Source organism: Pygoscelis adeliae, unplaced genomic scaffold, assembly GCF_000699105.1.
Source record: "Pygoscelis adeliae isolate BGI_AS28 unplaced genomic scaffold, ASM69910v1 Scaffold66, whole genome shotgun sequence".
Classification (NCBI taxonomy): domain Eukaryota; kingdom Metazoa; phylum Chordata; class Aves; order Sphenisciformes; family Spheniscidae; genus Pygoscelis; species Pygoscelis adeliae.
In genome coordinates, this window is record NW_008825167.1 from 730,770 (window position 1) to 752,570 (window position 21,801).

The 21,801-nt window shown below is 37.6% G+C and overlaps 1 protein-coding gene across 4 annotated transcripts in view; it reads left to right on the top strand.

Moving 5' to 3' along the window:
- Nucleotides 1–4,034: 4,034 nt before the first annotated feature.
- The window catches only part of ANAPC10 (anaphase promoting complex subunit 10), a 33,143-nt gene continuing 15,376 nt past the window's right edge, over nt 4,035–21,801 (top strand). For all 4 annotated transcript variants that reach the window (XR_663824.1, XM_009328748.1, XM_009328749.1 and 1 more), the window contains exons 1-3: nt 4,035–4,149; nt 5,540–5,630; nt 6,426–6,546. Coding sequence is in view for 3 of the 4 variants with exons in the window: in XM_009328748.1 (XP_009327023.1) it covers nt 4,035–4,149; nt 5,540–5,630; nt 6,426–6,546 (327 nt within the window). In the remaining variant the exon portion in view is untranslated. The remainder of the gene's footprint in view (nt 4,150–5,539; nt 5,631–6,425; nt 6,547–21,801) is intronic.

The following is a 21,801-nucleotide window of genomic DNA, read 5'->3' on the forward strand; positions in this document are numbered from 1 at the left end:
TTTATTTCAATTATTAAACTGTTCTTATCTCAACCCACAAGTTTTCTCACTTTTACTCTTCCAGGGCGGGGGGGAGTGAGCGAGTGGCTGTGTGGTGTTCAGTTGCTGGCTGAGGTTAAATCATGACAGTGTGCTTAGTGAAGGGTTTGCTTTTGGGTATACACCTTTTAAAAGTGTCTTCCACTGGTATACGGAGAATGACCTGCCTGTTTTGATTGTGAAAGGTAGACTGTTGAACCATTTAAATCCATTTCACTCTGTTTATGAGCTGTATGTTTGTTAAATATCTTGAATGGCGTGCTTAGTGAAGGGTTTGCTTTTGGGTATACACCTTTTAAAAGTGTCTTCCACTGGTATACGGAGAATGACCTGCCTGTTTTGATTGTGAAAGGTAGACTGTTGAACCATTTAAATCCATTTCACTCTGTTTATGAGCTGTATGTTTGTTAAATATCTTGAATGGCTGCTACTTCACAGGGACGTTCTCTGGAAAAGAGCAAAATTCTCTAAGGAAGATGCTGAGGGATAAAGAGTTCAAGGAGGGGGGGGAAGCTTAGCCGCCTTCTTGTCTTGATCAAAGGATGTGCATACCGTGTAGTGGAAAGTGGCAAAATGAAAGTGTGACATTAATATATTAATGTCTTAATGACATGATCAAAGTTGTTAATAAGGAAACAGCAGCCTATTAATGATATTTTGGAATAACTGAATTGGAAAATTGGAGATGTTTCCAGCCAATGCTTCTATAGACGTAGTGTGTCTTTCCATTTTTCAGCACGTGTCAAGGAGAAGGGCTTCTAGACAGATTACTTGTTTTTACACAGCCGGAAAAAAATAAGAGAAAACAATTCTCATTCCATTACCTTCTTGGGCTAAGAAAATGTTTTGTAGTGTTTTTTTTTTAATTTGGTGACTTAAATTACTTTTAATGTTAAGTATTTGTGTCTTGTCTAAAATGAGGTACCTCTACTTCTGCTAGTAAAATGTCCGAAAATGTTACTTGAGTGAGCTGGCCTGTTGCTGTGTTATATTTTTCCTTAGTACTTCTATCAGCTTTCAGCTTTTAAAATTCTTAGAGTATTGGGAAGCTTCAGCAAAGCTATCCAGAATGTATTGTTGCTAAGCTGGTTAAACAGAAGTTCTGTCATGAAAAACTGTCTTGATTAGTTCAACCATTAAAGATTTTCAGTCTCTCACATCACTAATGCACAACTTGTGGCTTAATTATTTGCCAGCAGTGGTTTGGAGTTGAAATCTGGATCTGGAGTAGCTTTGCCTGTTAAATAGAAGGAAACAAGCTCAGTTTAAGACAGTGGGAAACTTGGATGGCGTTTCTTGCTGTATATTTCAGACCCCCAAAAATATGCCTCAAACTTTTGTGAACCAGTGCAATACAAATCTTGGCACTGTTAAGTTATTTAGGACTTCCCTGTGTGTGCTGAAGCTTGTAAGAAATCTTAACATAGTTGTCTTAAGGGATTCTGCTTACTTTAAAATTCCAGTAATTTTTCTAAAAAGCATGTGTAATCAACTTTCTGAGATAATCTGAGTGTACAAGGTGATGTCTGTGATTTACCTTATTTTGGTGGGTTTTGATGGGATGTTTGCATACTCCTTATGGCTTACGGTTGGGTTTTTCATCAATCTCTCAATACCTATTTCTAGGAATGAAGATGGGACTATCAGATTTGGAGTTTTTTGTTATTTTTCTCTTGAAGTCAGAATAATAAAGGAGTGTGAAGACTTGCTGGTTATGATAGTCAAGAGATGTTTTGTATCAAATGAGTAATTTAGCTTTACTTTGTGAAGTTGAATTTTCTATGTATATTTTTAGAGGTGGGGAGAATAACATTACTGGTTTCTATAAATCTGGGAATTAAAATGAATGCAACTCAACCACTCTTAGTTGGTTCATTGTGACAAAAGCCACGAAATAGTGCAGAGTTTGAACTGGTAGGTGATTTGAGCTTTAAAATTCATGAGTCCAGGAAAATAGTCTCCCCAGAATTTGAATTTTGGTGTTAGATGGGGGTTGGACTAGGTGATCTTTAAAGGTGCCTTCCAACCCAAACCATTCTGTGATTCTGTGAAAAATGTTTGTTTTCCAGTAGCTGTGAACTAACTGTTTTGTAGTTTTTCCCCAAGACTGTTTTAAATTCTTAGAAGATTAGAATACTTGTGCCATTGTGTGTTATTGAAGTTGCTATCAATAAATTTAAAGTTGTATTAAGTAGCAACTAGAGTAAGTTACTTATTTTTTATTCTAGTCTATAATCTGTTCTACTTACTAACAGGTTTATGGTGTAGCCAATTCAGTAGAGAACAGCTATGTTTTAAAGAGCCTATTGTAAATACCTGATATAAGTTTTAAAACAGATAATGCAATATTTAAATACAGTGACGAGGGAAGATTTATGTGCTAGTGTCTAGTTATAGGAATGGCTAAATGGATTCCCTGGTTTTTTTTTTTAATAGTTTGATATTTTTTTGAGTAAAATTTTTCTGCATGGACAAGGACTTTAAAACATCTTGGTGCATGAGGTTTTTAAATCGGATGGCATTAGGATTAGTATATCTGTGAATTACATTAATATATATGTGATATCTGTAGGATTAGCTGTGTAGTGTTCAACCCACTTTTCTGAGAGGATGGTGCTTGAGCAAGGCTTTCTGTTTGTGGCCTTTTGTGACACTTGCTGTTGTCAGTACTTAGATTTTACTACACATGTAATTATTTCTATTTTTATGGTAGTCAGGACTGCAGTCTTGTATATGACAAAGTAGCAAAAAAACCTGGAAGTCTGTCTCAAGCCTGTGTTTGCAAAATAAATAAAAAAAAAATTTAGGCAAGGGCCAATAGAAAATGTTTGCTGCGGACAGCGATTTACACTACGGAATTCAGATTTCCTGTGTCTGACAGAGTTGTTAGCTGCAGAGTTATTCCTACACAGAAAATCTTGTCTCTGCCTTGTAATGCTTCTGTAGTGGGTAAGGTCTGGATCCTGTGGATACCAGCCTCATATCAGTACCTCATTTGCTATCTAGGAGAGGTACTGGAAGACTTGTGAGATTTAGCAGAGCATAGTATGTTGTCATGGATGTAAGCAAAAGATTAGAAGTCACTCTAATTCCCTGACTCTTGAGTGCTTTAAGTTTCATTTTTAGGCTTTAATGTAGTTCCTTGCATGGAGCTTAGGTTTCTTTGGAATCTTTGGGTTTTTTTAAAAAGTCTGTTAAGCTGCTTTCTAGGAAGTCATAAGGAGCTCTATACTAAATGAAAACCAACATGATTATGTTGTAGTATATATGGCAGTAGTCTAGGTGTTGAGATTGAGTGTTATTACTTGAGCAGTGCAAGTCACAGGTTAATGATTCCAGACGAAGTTGTGAAGTTAAGGAAATGGACCATGGATAAATGTGGCAATAACCAATCCCTACCAAATGAGGGACTATGCAATTTATTTAAACTCATTTCCTATTTTTAAGGAGAAGTATCTCCAGGAGGACAGGCTTGCTCTAGCTTCTGAATAGGCTTCTGAACGTGCAGGTTAAGAAAACTCTTAAGTGTATGTGGGGGGAGAATAAAGTTGTATTGCTAGCCTTTAAATCAACAGGGTCTGTTTTAATTTCTTAAAAACAAGCAAACAAAACTGTAAAAAAACCAAATCCTGAAACCCTGACTAACTCTGTATGTGTGAATTAGAATGATACAAGTAAAATATGTCTATGAATGTTCCAAGTGTGTATTGACTTTTTAAGGACACAATGTTTGCATGTATGTGGAACCTCTTATTTAAAGATATATTTTATTTTTTACTTTATATATATTATTTTATTATATATCAAAATAAAAGATTCTACAGACATGCAAAAATGTATACATATGTCTATACGTATAAACCACGTATTCTGTAGACTATTATGTAGGTGTGAGGCCAAAGAATTAAAGCATCTATATGAACAAACACAACCCTTTAATTTTCCCATCAAGCTAAAAATGTATCAACTAACTAATTTGTTTTCTTTTACCAGAAATGACTACCCCAAACAAGACACCACCTGGTGCTGATCCAAAGCAGTTAGAGAGGACTGGTACTGTTAGAGAAATAGGCTCACAAGCAGTTTGGTCTCTTTCATCCTGTAAGCCAGGTAAAATCACAAGAAATTATGTAAAAAGCTGAATGTACATTTTTCTTCTTAGAATGTATAATGTTCTATGTTTCGACAAGACATACATACAGACTGTAGCAGTAAAACTGCTGTAGTGTAAGCTGTGTGGGTAGCCACTAGAAATAATGTTGGCCTAGTCTGATGCAATATGAAAGTTATAACTATATCAGAAATCCTACAATGAGGAGGTACCTCATTAACAAAACAGATCTTTTACTGATTTTGTACTAAATTGGTTTTTTACTTGCACCAGTGAACAAACTACACCATGTGAGCAGAAACACTCAGCACTGTGTAATTGTTTCTATGCTTTGGCATTTTGCCTGAATATCTTTGATTTTTTTTTTTTTTTAACTTAGAAAAAACATGCAGCTGGGCGACCTAAATGTTTTTTCCAAACTTTGTGTGGACTCGGCCATGATAGTGTAGCTCCCTAAAACCCTGCAAGTAAAATGAAACTATCATAAATGGTCCCGAGGTGCAGTTAGTGATAGCTTATACCTGCTCAAAATATCTGAAAATCTGTATTCTTTTCATTTGAGGTAGTTGAGTTGCTATTTCGGAAATATCTGTTGGGAATTGATCTGGTATCTTGCTGCAGCCCAGCGTCACAATATTGTGCTCAGGCTGAATATCTTTGGTGTGATATCTTGGTATCTTACTTGGAAAAAAATACCATATGGTTTAGTCACTTCAGAGTGAAGATGAAGTTTAATCTGCAGTAAAAAATTAACTGCTGAATTAAGACCGCAGCTAGTGTGGGCAATCAATAAAAGGATGTGATTAGTAGAAGGACAGATAAGGAGGGAACGGAAAAATAACGATTTGGAGTTGTTTCTTTAGATATGACAGCATTAACTTTCAGGAATACTGTTTTTGATATCTATTGCTTGTTCTAGCTACTAACTTGAAAAAGTAAAAATATCTCAGGAGACTACTTGAAAAGAAAATGTTATATTTGGCTAAAATTTTATAATAAACGAATGGTCTCTGCTAATGATTTTCCTTTAGTTCAGCAGTTAGATTATAGAATAGGTGTAAAAGCCTAACTGTTAAGTATTGTTCTTGCAATTAGTATGAATTACTACTTAACCGTTTGAAATTCCAAGACGTGTTGAATGGTTTCAAATGCCAGACTTCAATAGGAGATACGAATGTAAAAACACTCGAATATTGAGCTATGATTGACAGATTCCCATTTCAGTTTTGTGTCACAAAAGCATAGGCACAACTCGGATATCTAGATTTCCTTACGTGTTATAACTTAGGATACATACTTTAGTTTGTAGCAGCTGAAGAAAAGTTATGTCTGTGATGTCTGCATCACGGAAATGGGATATTCAGGACCATCACGTTTTCTTTTTCTTAGGATTTGGAGTGGATCAGTTACGGGATGATAATCTTGAAACTTACTGGCAGTCAGATGGATCACAGCCTCATTTGGTGAACATCCAATTTAGGTATTAAAAATTACTCTATATGGGTTAGGGTGTTTTGTATAACTTTGTATTGATTACTGTTCACCAAGATAGGAATTTTGGAAGCGCAAGGACTCCTGGGTTAATCCTGTTACCCAACCGGTAAGGAGCCAATTAGATAGCATTTATAAAAAAGGAACTTTCAAGTGTTATGGTTACTAAATGTCTAAATAAGCAACAAAAAGGAATGTTTAATAGTATGTCATGTGTAACAGTTTCACATTTACCTACCTAAGGTGACATTTTTGTCCTGACTTTCTGTCTTTGAGTGTAATTTGAAGGGTAGATGATTGTTTCTAAAGTGGTCCTTGTGTGACTTAACAACCGATTGTTTGAGAAACCTTTTCCTATTCTATTCTGTGTAGAATGCTTTCAATCCTTTTTCTTTAACCAAACTCTTAAGATGAGGTTTGTCACTTCTTTTTATTTGCTTTCTGGAGAACTCTTTGGTATAGTAATAGAGCCCGTATTTGATAAGCTAAGCATATGCTTCATCACATACAAGTGCTTTTTTGGCATCTTGGCCTTTTGTTGTATTTCTTGTTATACCGATGCTTCTGAAGGCGGCCAAAGGAGAACAGTGAAAATCGACTCTCTGTGCTTAACTTAATGTGGAAAAACACATAGTTGCTTTAACAGCGGGGTTCTTGTAAATCAGTAGACACACTTGTATTAAGTTTTAGAACATTTAAATCCTTAGTTATTACAAACTAGCAACAAACTCATCCTGCATTTTTTTCTTTGCGATGCTTACATAGCTTTTGTTGCTTCTTGCAGAAGAAAAACAACAGTGAAGACATTATGTATTTATGCAGACTACAAATCTGATGAAAGTTACACTCCAAGCAAAATCTCTGTCAGAGTAGGAAATAACTTTCATAATCTCCAGGAAATCCGGGTAGGTCAATGATGCTTTTGCTTTCTGTCTTAAAATAGTCCTCTCTCATTAGGACATCTGATGTAGTAAAATTGTTTTTGGAGTTAAAAAATGGCATTGTGCATGGAGGGGTAAAATGGCTGGGTTTATTTAAATGTTTGCTTTTAGTTTTTATCTTGTAAATTTACTAGGCTGGTTTCTGTTTTTATCGGGCTCCATTACCAACATGGTTATAACAGACTTGATATATAAATCCTGTAACGGAATAGAGAGTGGGGTTTTTCCAGAACAGGGCTGTTTAGAATTGGTTAAACTTTGATCTCGCTTAAAATATCTGCAAACCCTATGCATTGCATACATCAAAAGGGAGACTTAGCTTTTAAATACATGCATTTTTAGACTTAACTTGAATTCATGCCTTTTTTTTTTTTCTTTCATGAATGGGTTGCTCAGCTATTGAGTTTCACTAGGAATCAGAATTTAAAACTACAGGTTTTAGTTATGGCTGTGTATGGTGCACAAATACGTTTGGAGTCTGGATTTCATTTTCGGGACGCTGCATGTACTCCTACTAACTGGTAGCATCTGATTCAAAGCTCACTTTGAGACTCTGGCAAAAAGAAATTGGGACACAAGGCCTGATCATCAGTTAGGCGAAGGTTTCTTTGTATTCTACTGGTTAGAGAATCTTCATGTAAGTGAGAAATCTGTTACATGTTTGCTAATAGCTGCCTCTAGCCACTACTGATGGTGAGAGCTAGGGGAATTGCAACACTAACTTTTCCAAAATCATATACAAAGGAAGCAAGATACCATTTTAAATTGGAAGCCTAATGTAAATTACAATCAGATGTGTTCATAAATGATGTTTTACTTTTGAGTAGTTTCTAATTTTTTGCAATGCTTTTTTTATACTGGACACTCACTGGGATGTAGAAATTTTGGAAGGGAGGCAGCATTTTTGTTTTTAACGATATGATACAAAATCCAATTTCCATTTCTGTAGATATGACATTTGATCCCTAAGATTTTGAATGGGACATAGATTTGTAGTGTTTTGTTATTGTTTTTATTTACAAAAGTGTAATAGTCAAACCCAGTATTTTTTTCGTGGTGACACTTCTAGTCACAAAAAGTTTCTTTGAAACAACTGAGATTAGATTTGAGTTGCCTTAACTGCTGAGTTTTGGTAAATAGTGAAAGCAGATTTAAAATAATCCATGATCTTTGTAGAAGTCCACCTTGTAAACTACTCAGGTAACTCATGAGCAGGTATCTTTGCTAAGTTTGAGTTACGGTAGCCTCATGTTTCAGATTCCTCTTTGGAGCTCAGCAGCTACTGGCTGATATATTGGGAAGGTTTAACTTACCTCCCTTATATAGCAGGTATTGCAATAACAGAAGGATCGGAATGACGAGAAAAGGGAGATGCTAAATAGTGGTTTGAATTTTTGCTTTTGGGATTTTTATTGTTTTCACTTTGTTTTTCAGTGTTTGAAGTCCCAACAAGAGCAACTTATAAGTAGAAGGTTGTAGATGCAGTGGGAACAGAAAGTGTAGTAAACATGTATGCCTCTATTATGTTGGCACTATGCATCTATCTACATCCTTTCAATGATTTGTGATGTTCTCTCAAGTTTTGACCTATACTTTTATCCTAAATCTTAAATGGAAGGGTCTTGACTCTTTTTTTTTTTAAAATTAAATATTCTTTTGAAAGAAATGAATCATCACATTACTTTGACTTTCATTAGCTGCAAATTCTGTCTTTTAATCTTCTTAATTGCATTGTAGCAATTTGGGCGTTGCACGTTGTATAACAGTAACAGCAGCTGGATCTTTTCCTTGTGTTAAGCTATGGGTCTGTTTTCTGAGTGTCCACTAGATGTCATTGTTGTCCTTAATTATCAGTCTGATTTTTGTGGTTGTAGTCTACTCTTCCAATAACTGAATGATTATCCTGCTGTTATAATGTTTAATACAGCATTTTACATATAACTGCAATAACTTAACTTTCTTATACAGTAGTAAACTTCCACTTTTGAGGGTATATGTGTTATTAAAGATCTATAGAAACAATAAAATGTATAAGCATATTAGTCTTCTGCAGTTTCTCAGGCAATATTTCTTCAGCTTTTTTCTTGCTAAACACAGGATTCTATACATAATGTATTTAGTTAAAAAAGGCACTTCTAAATTAAACAATTAACTAGTATCTTTTATAGTATATTAATATGACTGTAATATGTTGCAGTAATTCATATGCATACCACATGCTCATATGCTTTTTTACTTTAAAACTGAGATGAAAATATGGTCAAGCTGTTTACTAATGAGATACAATACTTTGCTCTAAAATACTAGTGACTAACTTTGTCGCCACTGTAATGTTAAATATTGCCATCAATTTTCATATTTCCTAAACTGCTTGATACTCGGAATGTGTTTCTTAAATTTTCCTTCAGTCCTAAAACTTTTGCTTTTCTTCAGCTTCTCTGACACATAGGCGGGTTGTTAAAGCAGTGTGAACTGTTATGAAGTCTTTAGAGAAATCTGCTTAATTATACAATGATTCCATTGGCTTCAGGACTGATTGACTGGGTGGAAAATCCAGCTAAATAATTTTATATTTTTCCATGGATGCTTGCCCAGCTCGTAGTGTCTAATGAAAGTACTATGATGCCTCCATGTATTTTCTTCCTAATGCCCTAATTTTCAAAACAATGCAATGTGCTGTTAGGCTAGGTTTTATCACTAATATAAGATTAGCTTTAGTTTGTGGTCTAGTATGTAGGCATGTCCTTTTTGGAACCTAAGATGAAATTATTTTCCGAATAAAAGTTGTTTGGGTTTTTTTTTTTCCCCTCTCTGAGAAAGAAGTCATTTGCACCCCATCCTATGGGTGAGAACAGCCGTCGTAATCTGACAGTATTATTCCCTTGCTCAGCTGGAGGAACTACAGTTAAGATGTGTGCTGTAAGCTGCCTCCTCTGCTTTAAGTGCCTTTTTATCACAGCTGTCAAACTTGGAGAGCAAATATTTTCTCATTTCCAGTCTCTGAGTTCTCCCACATAATGGTGCAAACAGTCTGGATGGACAAGATAGTCTATAGAGGCATTTTTGGAACAGCATCCAAAAGTATGTGATTTAAGTTGTTATACTTTCTCACGATATGAAAATAACCCACTGCAAAGGATGCGAGTGAAATGTTGGCTGCAAGAGATTTCTGGTCTCTTCAAATAATGCTCACCTGCTTGTTGCCTTTGTAGCTCTTCAAGACATTTAGGTCATCAGCAGTTCATCTTGCCATAAAAAGATTAAGTGTTATGATGCTAAGTGCGGGTAGGATTTCAGGTTATATTTGCCTAGCAGTTTCAATGGCTTCTGCTGTCAGCCTATAATGTAGGGACTTTACACAGCAAAGACAGACACCTGTAAACTCTTGTATTAGCCAGTTCTACATCTTTGGATATAAAAGACACTCTGGGAAGGTCTGGGTCAGACTTTCTGAAAATAGTTACTCACTTCTCACATTAGTTCACATCTGAGAAGCCACTAGGGTTTAATCCCAAAGTTAAAGTTGCTTTAAGAGGCAGAACCCCTCCTGAAAGAGACAGTCTTCTATTCTGCTGTGCCCTGTGGAGGACTCAACAACAGAATGTGCCGTACATGCCATGGCTGTAACGAGGTAAGGCGACTAGACAGGTATAATTTGCTTCCTGTTCCAGTAGGAGTTAGTTCTTCCAGCACACTTTTTGGACTTTCCCATGATTTTTGATTTGGAGTAGGACATGTTTTTCAGTTCATTGTTTGTGTAGTTCAGAGAAACTGGCAAGCTTTGTGATAGGACCAAACCATTGCTAGTGTATGGCATTGCTACGTGTACTTTGCTTTTCAAATTGCTTAAGGGTAGTAATAACCTGCATGGCAGATAAGGTGTATTAATGTTCAGGCCTAAAAGGGAACGATCAGAAATACCCCATTGTAGGAGGGGACACGAAGCCGCTGGCTGTGAATGTGCTCTCTTTATGCAGTAGGGCAAATCTGCAAACAGATAGCATCATGGCTTTGCGTAACCTGGGTAAGCAAGGTGTTTGCTCGTTGCTTCTTTCGGAAGCCATTCAGTCTGAAGCAATGCTGCTGGAACAGGGTTAACTTCCCTGGTTAACAACCTTTGTAGGTATGCAATGATCTATCACTGGGCAGCGATGGATAGCCCTTATGTAGGAAAAAGACACTTTGTTACTGGAGGTCCTATGTAGCAGCCTTTGCATCAAAGAATGATATTAAGTATTAAACATTGCTTTGGAAGAGACCTGCTTTAACTCAGTTGCTGTACGCTTTCCACCTGGAACAAAAGCCTACTTAACCTTTTCAACAGGACTCAGTTCTGAAGATTACTTTGAAGCCTCAGGTGAAAGCCCTGTTACCTTAATACGTCTTTGCTGGCAACAGTGCGAGTCCTTTGTTTCAACTTTTTGTTGTCTTCTGTGGAATTGCAGTCTATTTTGTTCTCAGTTTGTTTTCCAGCCCTTTCGGTCTTGGTGTTTTGTAAGCAGGTGCTCCAGAGCTGTCGCAAGCACAGCAGCCTCCCTGGTGGCATGGCATTGTGACCAAGCACCACGGACAGGGCCACTTCTTTACTGATCTAAGAGATTCTGCACTAGAGTAGGGAATTATCAACCAGAGGAATGCCCAAACTGGGGACCTTCTTCGAGAGGTAGTTAAGGAGGTCTGACCCTGTTGTAATCTCTTTACTCCTACAGTGTTCAGTGATTGTAGTGAAGAGGCTGGACTTTTCTAGACGTTTTCTGAAATTCAACAGCTAGCAATCTGAACCTGTTTTCTGTATGTGGAATAAACTTAGATACTGAGGAACAAGGAGATGCTAACTTGTGACAGGACTTGTTGCAAGCTAATGAATCAAGAAAATGTACTGCTTCTGAGTCTCTGATCAAACATCTCTAAGGTGCATTTTAAACTACTTTTCTCTGAAGACGGAGTACTGAGTTCTTACTGCTCTATTTAGATTCTTGACTAGGCTTCAAGTACTTTGGTTAGAAACCATTCCTCTGTGTTCTTTCTTCCATATAAGAAAAGGTGCATTTCTAATTTCTAATTATTCCTTGGGTTCAGAATGTCAATTAAAAATACTCAGTCTGCTTTCTGCAAACTACACTTGATGCTGAGAAAAGACTGTGAGTAAGCTTTAGTTTTATAGAATTTCAAACTGTAGTCTTTCTTGTCTGTCTCTAGGATGCTCTGCAGATGAGGTCATCACATCAGCTTGTTCAGTTTGATTGTTATCTTGCTGTTATGCTAGTTGTGTATGGATTTAGTTCATCAGGATGCAGACAGTACCTGTTCCTTACATCTAAAATTTACCAGTACTGGAAATCTGCAAAGCAGGGGAGTAGAATGATCCACTGGTATTGGTTAGTTATTAAGCCTTGTGGTTGATGTCAAGGGTAGGAGTCAAGTTTAGGAAACAGGGTTATTTTCATTTGGTGCGGTTGGTACTCCATATTTCCACATTCCAGCAGAGAGGATATTTTGTGAGTCACCAACTGGGATGTTCACAGGAACCCCTCTTTACAAAAGAAAGGCTAATTTAATGACATAACATCACTGTTCCCTGCCAATGTCGTCATCACTGTAGATGATATGACCTGCTTATCATTCCTATGCTTATGGAAATCAACTAATATATGCTTCAAACTGTGGAAATTATGAACAGGATTGCAGTTTTCCTGCTTTTTGTGCCCTGGAATGGTAATACGTTGGAACAGAGCTTACTACGCAGTCATGAGAAATGCAGTTATTGAAATAGCCTTTTGTGCATATGAAGTATGTGTGTACAAATAGCGAGATCAACATTAGATCTAGAAGAATTCAGAAGAATGGAAGATTATTTTGGTCCACACATCATAAAATTGTTAAGCATTTTTATCTTACCTTGCTCTGAAGAGGTATTTTAAGAGAAATAAACATCTCTTCTGTGGGATCTTAGAGAAAAAAGAGGAAAACTAAACATTGTTTTTATGCTGTGGCATGTGTTGCATGTAGAAAGATATTTTTTTCTTGTTTTGTATCCCAGCATTCAAAAATGAATCTATGAAGGAACCTTTTCTTGCCACAGAGGGACTCAATTAGGCAAGGGTACATTAAAGAGGCCCTGTATTTTTAATACTGTCAGTCTGACTTTACCTTCTGAAGCAGAGGAAAGCCATGTGAAAGAAAGTGGCAACAGCTCCGTGGAAAGCAGGAACTTGATGAAGTACAGAGCTTTCCTCGAGGGAACTCAAGTATATGGAGGCTAGGAACTGATCGAAGCACAAAATTTTACATATATGTGAAAGCCTTGCCTGGAATTATAACCTTTTTATGATTATTTGATCTAAGTGCCACCATGGAAAAGGAATTAGAAAACGTGTATGGTTTTTCATGTAAAAGTGAAAGAGCTTCTCTCTCCACTGCCAATGAGAAAAGGCAAGGTAACTTACTAATCAATTTGACATTAATCGTTTATGTTATGCTGTGTAATACCTGTTTTGTAGCGAGTGTTTTGTTACATGGTTTCATCTCTTTTCAGTGCATGAAGTTCTAGTAGGAGAATTTGAAGAGATTTCTTAAAAAGCTTGTTTGTTATGTATTTTACGTCTCTCAAAATCTTTCTGGTATGGATGGCTTAAAACTTCAGATTAAAAAAAATAAAATGTTATCAACGCAGGGAAACTGTCCTCCAATATGGTGGGGGGAATTTTTTATAGACTTTGATGCAAGCCTCCACTAGTGTATTCTAATTACAATACTATAAACAAATTGCAGCCCTTTCTCTGGCGGGCAGGAGCAGGTTGCAGATAGTGTTCTGTGTGTGAGAGGGAGAGCGCCAAATACTTGGACTTTAATATATTAGTATTTTTTAAAAAAGTAGGGCTAGAATTGTGGCCTTAGAGCAAGTATAGAGTAGTATAGGAAACCGACTGCAAATTTAGATGAGCATATTCTCCAACACTCTTTTGAAGTATGTAGGATGATAGTACTGTTGTAGAATGGTATAGTATAGGTCATCTTGTAGGAAGGTTAAGAGATTTGTAGTCTTGTGCAGATTATCTGTGTTATTGAACCAATATCCCAAGTCAAAGTCCACATCTGGTTGTGTCCAGTTTATACCTGACTGAAACTTGTAATTGCAATGTTCATTCGTACTAGATTGTGAATGCTTGACACTTTTGTTCAAATGAATTAGTTCTGTTTAGAGTCCTGTTTAGAATTGCCTGGTTTGCACTGGTATAACTTACATCTACCTAAAAAACCACCACGAAACCAAGGTAAGGCACCATACACACTTATGTATAAAGTTCTTTCTTCAGTTAAGCCAAAATAAAGCACTCCCCCTTCCAGTCTTTAAAACCTATTGTTCTTATTTGTTCATTAATTTGTTATACTGACTCAACTTTTCTTGGTAACATTTTTCAGAAGAGCTATTTGTTTTCAGTGGTGCTTTAATATTGATTAAATAGCTGTTAGATTTAATATACTGTGTATAATTCTTTGTTGTTCACCAAGTTTATTGCTTTATGGAATCCATATTTCCTTATAGATTATCTCTGTGATTGTCCCCTGTACTACAGACTTCCCACATGGTTTCAGTAGGCTTTTCAATTTTTTGTAGTATCTGTATAATAACCAAAGTGGTAGAATACAGCCATGAAAGATTGCTGGTTTTCCATGGTAGTTTCTTACCTTCTTTATATTGCTGAAGGATTTGTTCAGGGAATACTTGAATAATGAAGAGCAGTGTACTAAGAGACTAGCCCCTTTATCATTCCTAATTAGTAAAAATGAAGATTTTATATGAAGGGTGAAGGGAGTGCATGTATGTGTTAATAAAAGTTCTGTGAGACCAGGGTCTGTCACTTTTCCTCTTTGCACATTTTGTCAGCAGCATGGCCATGCTGTTGACCTACAAAAATTCTAGCTAGAGCTGTGGAACAGTCCTCCTTTTTTTTTTTATTTTTTTTTTTAACTCTACCAACTTCTGCAGCTGATTTCTAACCCCACCCCCTCCACCCCTGTGCTTTTGGCTTTTGTGAAAGCATTTTATGTAGCCTTTAACCCTTAGTGCTACATATAGCATCTCTTTGTTTCTTTCAAACCACGGCTTTTTTCTTTTTAATGCCTGGATAGAGCAGAGATGCTGATCTGTCTCTCTTTGATAGCATTACCAAATTTTTGGAGCTCCTAGAGAGATCAATCAAATGTCTGTGTTCTTTAGCTCCTAGGAATTGGTCCAAATATGTATATTTAGATACAATAGATCACATATATTTAGAACAGTAGCCCCCCCTGCCCTTCGCTCCCTGAAATTCAAGCTGTAATCAAACTTGTCCACTATCAGGCTGAGGGAAGAAAAGCATGTTTTTCTTTTACATGCCCAAAATGTAGTGAAAATCCCTGTGGACAGTCGTGTTTACAAGGGTAACTGTCTGCATTCAATTGTGGGTTATAAAAGTGCTTGCTTGAATAAATACACTGAGCTATCAGACAGAACAACCGATAGTTCGTTGGACTAATTGACCTTGTCAGTAGAATAGAAACACTTGCAAATAGAATTCCCATTGCCAGCAAAGTTACAACTGAAAAACCCCTGAAGAAACTGTGTATATCATCTAACTATCTTGGAATGCAATGATTCAAGCAGCAGACGGATTCTATGATTACTTTAATTTTAAAATTATAGCCATAAATTGTGCCTAGCAATGCTATATCAAGACCTGCATCTACTGCCAAGCACAGCCTCTCAGGCCCAGTTCTTGCTGCAGCAGACTGCTGCTTGTAAGGTACCCTTAGACTTAGAATCATAGAATCATTAAAGGTTGGAAGAGACCTCCAAGATCATCGAGTCCAACCATCAACCCAACACCACCATGCCCACTAAACCATGTCCCTAAGCGCCTCATCTACCCGTCTTTTAAATACCTCCAGGGATGGTGACTCCACCACTTCCCTGGGCAGCCTGTTCCAATGTTTAACTACTCTTTCAGTAAAGAAATTTTTCCTTACATCCAATCTAAACCTCCCCTGGCGCAACTTGAGGCCATTTCCTCTCGTCCTTTCGCCAGTTACTTGGGAGAAGAGACCGACACCCACCTTGCTACAACCTCCTTTTAGGTAGTTGTAGAGAGCAATGAGGTCTCCCCTCAGCCTCCTTTTCTCCAGGCTAAACAACCCCAGCTCCCTCAGCCGCTCCTCATAAGGCTTGTTCTCCAGACCCCTCACCAGCCTCGTTGCCCTTCTCTGGACACGCTCCAACACCTCAACGTCCTTCTTGTAGTGAGGGGCCCAAAACTGAACACAGTATTCGAGGTGCGGCCTCACCAGTGTCAAGTACAGGGGCACGATCCCTTCCCTGCTCCTGCTGGCCACACTATTTCTGATACAGGCCAGGATGCCATTGGCCTTCTTGGCCGCCTGGGCACACTGCCGGCTCATGTTCAGCCGGCTGTCGACCAACACCCCCAGGTCCTTTTCCGCCAGGCAGCTCTCCAGCCACTCTTCCCCAAGCCTGTAGCGCTGCATGGGGTTGTTGTGGCCAAAGTGCAGGACCCGGCACTTGGCCTTGTTGAATCTCATACAGTTGGCCTTGGCCCATTGATCCAGCCTGTCCAGGTCCCTCTGCAGAGCCTTCCTACCCTCCAGCAGATCAACACTGCCGCCCAACTTGGTGTTGTCTGCAAACTTACTGAGGGTGCACTCGATCCCCTCGTCCAGATCATTGATAAAGATATTGAACAGAACTGGCCCCTGGGGAACACCACTTGTGACTGGCTGCCAACTGGATTTAACTCCATTCACCACAAGTCTTTGGGCCTGGCTATCCAGCCAGTTTTTTACCCAGCGAAGAGTACGCATGAGGTTATATGCGTTCCTAAAATCATTAAGTAGTTCACTTTCCATATTCAGAGTTATGTTTTCTAACAATTGTTATTACTTTTACCGTATCTCAGGTCCCCTTGTATTATTTGTTTTGCTGGTCTGCTTTTATTATAATGTACCCCTTTCAGAAAAGGCAAAGATGTTTGGCTAGTAACCACAGCATGCTGTAATGAGGGTGGAGTATGTTTGTCATTCTACAGCAATGATTGACTTACATGAATGCCAGTGTCTATAACCACACATACTGTGGCAGTTTGGGTATCTTTTTGAATATATTCAAGTTGCATAACAATGGAAAAGAATCACAGTAAATAACAGAATATCTGGTTTTCCAATCAAAAGCATGATGGAACCATTTTTACTTTACCAGTGATGAGTCATGTGTCGTCTTATTAAAAAAAGGAAAATATTTCACTCCAGAAATAAGTCTTCACAAATGATTTAGTCATATATCATAAATTTCCTTTTAAAAAGTTGGATAATGTCACACAGGTGGAAGTAGTATTAAAAAAAAAGCAACAGTGAAAGACATAACAGGCTTCACTGTTTACTATAAAAACATGATTTTATTTTGGTTAGAAAACAAAACAGGAAAAATGGCATTTGGAAAAAAAAGTCTGAAAAACAGTCTAGTTAGCTGCTAAATAAACTTTGGAGATGAAGGTTTAAAAAAAGCACCAAGATTTGTAAAGGGGGGGGGGACGGGGGGACACAGTGTATTTCACCTTAAGTAAGGGACAATGTGTAATAAGGGATTTTGTGGTTTTACAGCTCGGTGCATGTGTTTGAAAGCTGTTCTCTCAGCAACGTGGGTGGCAGGTTATGCTACCATATAATGTATTGTAGTTGGCTCTCCACACTTGTCAGGGTTAGCGTTCAACCATTCGGAAAATTTTCCCATTGTTCTATCATGTGAACCAAGGCTAGTGTTGAATTCCCAATAACCTTCTGCAGGAAAAAGAGGTTTAATTAGAAAGTTTGAAATTTGATTACTTCTGTTATTGTCTTAATGTACTTCTCTCTAATTTAGGTGCTTATCTGCAAATGCAATGAATTTTTGCTCAGAAAGATAAAAAACAAACTTAACACTGTACTGCAGTTGCTTCAACACTTTTAAAAGAAAACTTGTATACTCGATTCTGTCTTTCTTCAGCATTAACACTCTATTTCCATCTTAAACATGTTTGCTTTAGATGGATCATAGCTTTTGGCAGCTACTGCATTTTTAGCAAATAATACTGTTTCTAGTAAGAGTTGAAAAAAAAAAAAAAACCCCAAAACTTTGTGTGAGGTCCTTGTAAACTGAACCTTGGGAACGTTATGTTATTTCTGTATTTTCCCTTCTTTTGTGCTTCTTCTCTATTTGTGTCATGGTTATAAATTACATCGTTTGAACTAGAGAATTAAAAACATTTTATTTCGTGATTCCTGTAATTTAAAAAAGAGAATGTTTGCTTTATGTGTATTTTTTTTTCTTTTTACCTGTTATTTCAGAGGCTGGCACACAGAGAAATAAGCAATTATGGTATTGAAATTCCATTGTGCCAGCACCTCCAGGGCATAATCCAAAACAACCAGAAAAAATCGCCTGCTGGGTTGTATGCAGTATGCTTGTGTGAACATCAGTGTCTGCTGTTCACACATCATTTTTTACTGAAAGTTCCTCTTGGAATAAAGGTTCTGTGTTTGGAGAGTGCACTGGGATATTTGTTGGTCAATGGTTTTTCAAAGTTTGTAGGGATTTCTTATTACAGTTTACCAATGTAGGCTCACTAGATACTTCTTGCAGATAATCATTAATGCTTCAGAAGTAAGAGAAGCAAACAGAAGTTTGGTTTTGGCAAAATAAAAAACAGATCAAGAAAAAACTCGATGCTCTTCCCTTCGTTTAAGCATTCTGCTTGAAGACTGAACATGGGAGTGAGGAATAAGGTGGATGGGTGGAGGGGGAGATGATACCATGACAGAAGAGACTCAAATACTTAGTTTCCCTACTTCAATATTTTAACCCCTTCCCTTCCTTCCCCCTCCCCCCCTCCCTTTCTAATGCAACAGTGTTGTCTAGTTGACATTTTAAAACAGTACAAGTGCATCCAGCATTACAGCTTATACTGGATTTCAGTGTGCAGGCTCATCTAGAATGTCTTCATGGTGCTCGATCAGATCACTCCCCCCCTCAGCTGATCAGAATTTGTTTTAACTGTAGTTTACAAAATGTGTAATACTATTCACTTGCAAACTGTAGCATGTAGCAACATCTATTTTCTCATTTGTTTTTAATCTCTCTGCACTTGGGCATATTGTTGGAGACCCTGGTAGGCAAACTGTTTAATGCAGGGACTGATGATTACAGTTTCTAGTCTTTTCCTAGATTCATAAAAGCTTAGAGTAAAGGAAATGATTCTAAACCAGATTACAAGGTTCAAGCTAGGTAAAGTGTGATAGTTTACCTTGATACTCAAGATAATTATCTATTTATCTGACTGAATAAACACTGCTAAAGTCCTTCTACTAGTATAATTGCCAGTGGCAAATGATGTCAGTGTATGCTTGGCAGTATAGCAATTATGCTTTTGGTTATCTATCTAGAAAGATATTACAGACTGACTTCACTTGTGGGGTTGTTTTTTGTTTTTGTTTTGTTTCGTTTTTTTTTGTTTCTGCCCCCCTCAACTGTGGTTAAGATCGTGTCATATGACCACAGAGTTATATACGTGTGTGTCTTTTTCCTTCAGTGAAGTAATTGCAAAAGCGTCTGTCTTTCCTTTTTACTGTTATCAATATGGTAATGGACTAGTTCTTAGGTATAGGTTATCTTAATTTCTTTTTCAGATTAAAGCATAATGCTTTTCCACCCAGGTATGGTCTTCCATGTTAAACAGCAAATTACTTACGAGGTTATATTACTGTTTTTATAACCTCTTGTGAACAAATGTGCTACAATTCATTGCAGAAATTAGGTCAACAGGTTGTTTGGGCACAGAATTAGATTTTTTTTTTTTTAATCATTGATGGGAATGCTGGCACTCTGAATTTCCATACAGTGTTAATTGCTGTAACAACGTCATGCATCTATTTAGTTTTCCTTGCTTGTAAAGATTTGAAGGGAAGCTTCTGGTAACAATTCTAATTGCGTGTGTCCCCACAGGGAAATTGCTGTGTGGATTGTCAGTTAGGTTTTTTCTTGGATGTTTGAAGAGGCTCCTGGTCACATAAGGCTTCACGGTTTGAGCTAAGGAAAGCTGAAAATCTTTGCTTTCTTTGTTTGCCTGCTGCATCATTTATTGGCTTTTGGGGAAGTGTGAGGGGAAATGATGAGTATTCTGGAAGGAATCAAGACACCTGACTTTCCCAGTTATTTAGCAGAGCAAGAAGGTAGGTACCATTGAAGAAACTGTCTGGAACAAGGGACCCTTCTTTAATCTCTAGGGAGCAGCGTGCTAGGGAGAAGGTCTTGGAGAAGTGCTTTCTGATATCAGCAGACCTGTATTTGAAAGGGAAATGATGTTTTTCTGTAGTAAAGGGCCCTGCATACTGCATGGAAATTGTTAAGTAGAGGGCTGTTTACCTAACTCCTCGTCTCTTTCTTCCCCCCTACCACATTCTACAACCATGCCCTTTCCCATCCTTGAAGTTCCCCAGACTGAGAAATCCAAAGTTATCTGCTCTGTTTTTGGATTCCGTATGTAAAAGAACATCGTGGGAGTCCAATACTGAACGCCAGCATCTTCCTTGAAAGATTTAAAACCGAATTCTTTTGTGTCAAAGATGATAGTAAGATGTTGCTCACGCACTCCTGCTTTTCTCTTTCTGGAGAGGTTGCTAGCCAGTTGGAAATATCTTGCAGTGGCATTTGAGCTATTTTTTTCCACAAACTGCGGATCAGGATTGAGAGGATAAAGTCAGTGAATTATAAATAATCAGCTTTGATTTACCTGATTGTCTTCAGACTTAATTGTGGAAAGTAATCCTTAGAGGGAGTACTAGATAATTTCAAACAGTGAGAAGTGCTAAATACATGCAGAAAGGTCAAATCAAAGATTGATTCTGATCCTTCTGGGTGCTACTACTAACACCATTAAAATCCTTCAAAGAGGAAAGCCAGCAGCTGACACTTAATTTGGGTTAAGCATAAGAAAAGAAGATATAAAGGGAATGGGAATGGGAACTTTCTAGGGTACCTAAGAACGTCTTGTGCTGTCATCTCAGCTGGTGCTGGTCAACTGGCACACCACACCTTATTTTCTGATTCACTTAAAACAATTTGTAGGCAACAGCAGCTGGGAACATCCTGTGACTACCTTAACCACTCTTCTTTAACAGTTTAGCAATGGGGTGGGAGGAGGAAGTGGCCCCAATGTAGAGGAAATTAGGAGCCAGTTGGTCCACCACTTACTATTTTCTGGCCTATGTGTGGCTTCCATGTTGTGTGTGTCTTTATTTGCATGAGTACAAATTCAATCAGATTTCACTGTTTGTAGTAGGTATTGCTTTGTGGCAAAGTTATCAGGTGCTGCTACTAAGTAAGATTTCAAAAAAACCCCAAACAAAACCCCAAAACAAATCCATAAAATGCACTTGATGTGCCATGCTTTATGTCAGGCCAGCACCAAAACAAACAACCAAAAATTTCCATAAATTCACAAGTAGTGTTAACATGCATAAACAGTAGTAAGAATATATTATTCTGTATCTCTCAAATTGAAAAGACAGACTTTTTCTTCAGGTAAAAGTAGAGGAACAAATGTATCTCATGTAGGTATATGGGGTTTTATCATTACAATCATCCTTTTTTTTATTCCTGAAGCTTAACATTTTAGTGGGAAACTGAGATTATTCACAGTGTCATTAAGAAAGTAGTTATGGAAAGTAATGCTGTTCACACACAAGTTAAAGCAATCCTTGAGATTCTGAAGAAAATGCCACCTGGCAAGTGATAGATATCTAGAACAAATCCAGAGTCCTTGAGCAAGAGATTCAGTTGCTTCAGAGCTATAATTGTGACAGTCCTTTCTAGAGTTAGGTCTTGCTCCCTTGATTGCTGAAATGTTGTTTTGGTCAGGGGTCATATGTCTGCTAGGAGCTTTGATGAGAACACTGCTAGGCAGTGTCTACATCATATTCTTTTCTAAGTTTTCGGGGGGTTGAGGGAGGGAAATCAAATGTTGTTTTATCCTGTTCCTTATCTCAAGTAGTGCATGGAAATGTTTCTATAGATCTGAAGTATAATTTATTTCTTTCTGAGGACTGTTCTCTGTCTTATTCTGTCATAAGATAACCAAGATTGTGCATTTGAATCAGAAAAAATCTTTCCCAGGATTTTCCCATTTTCAGCAG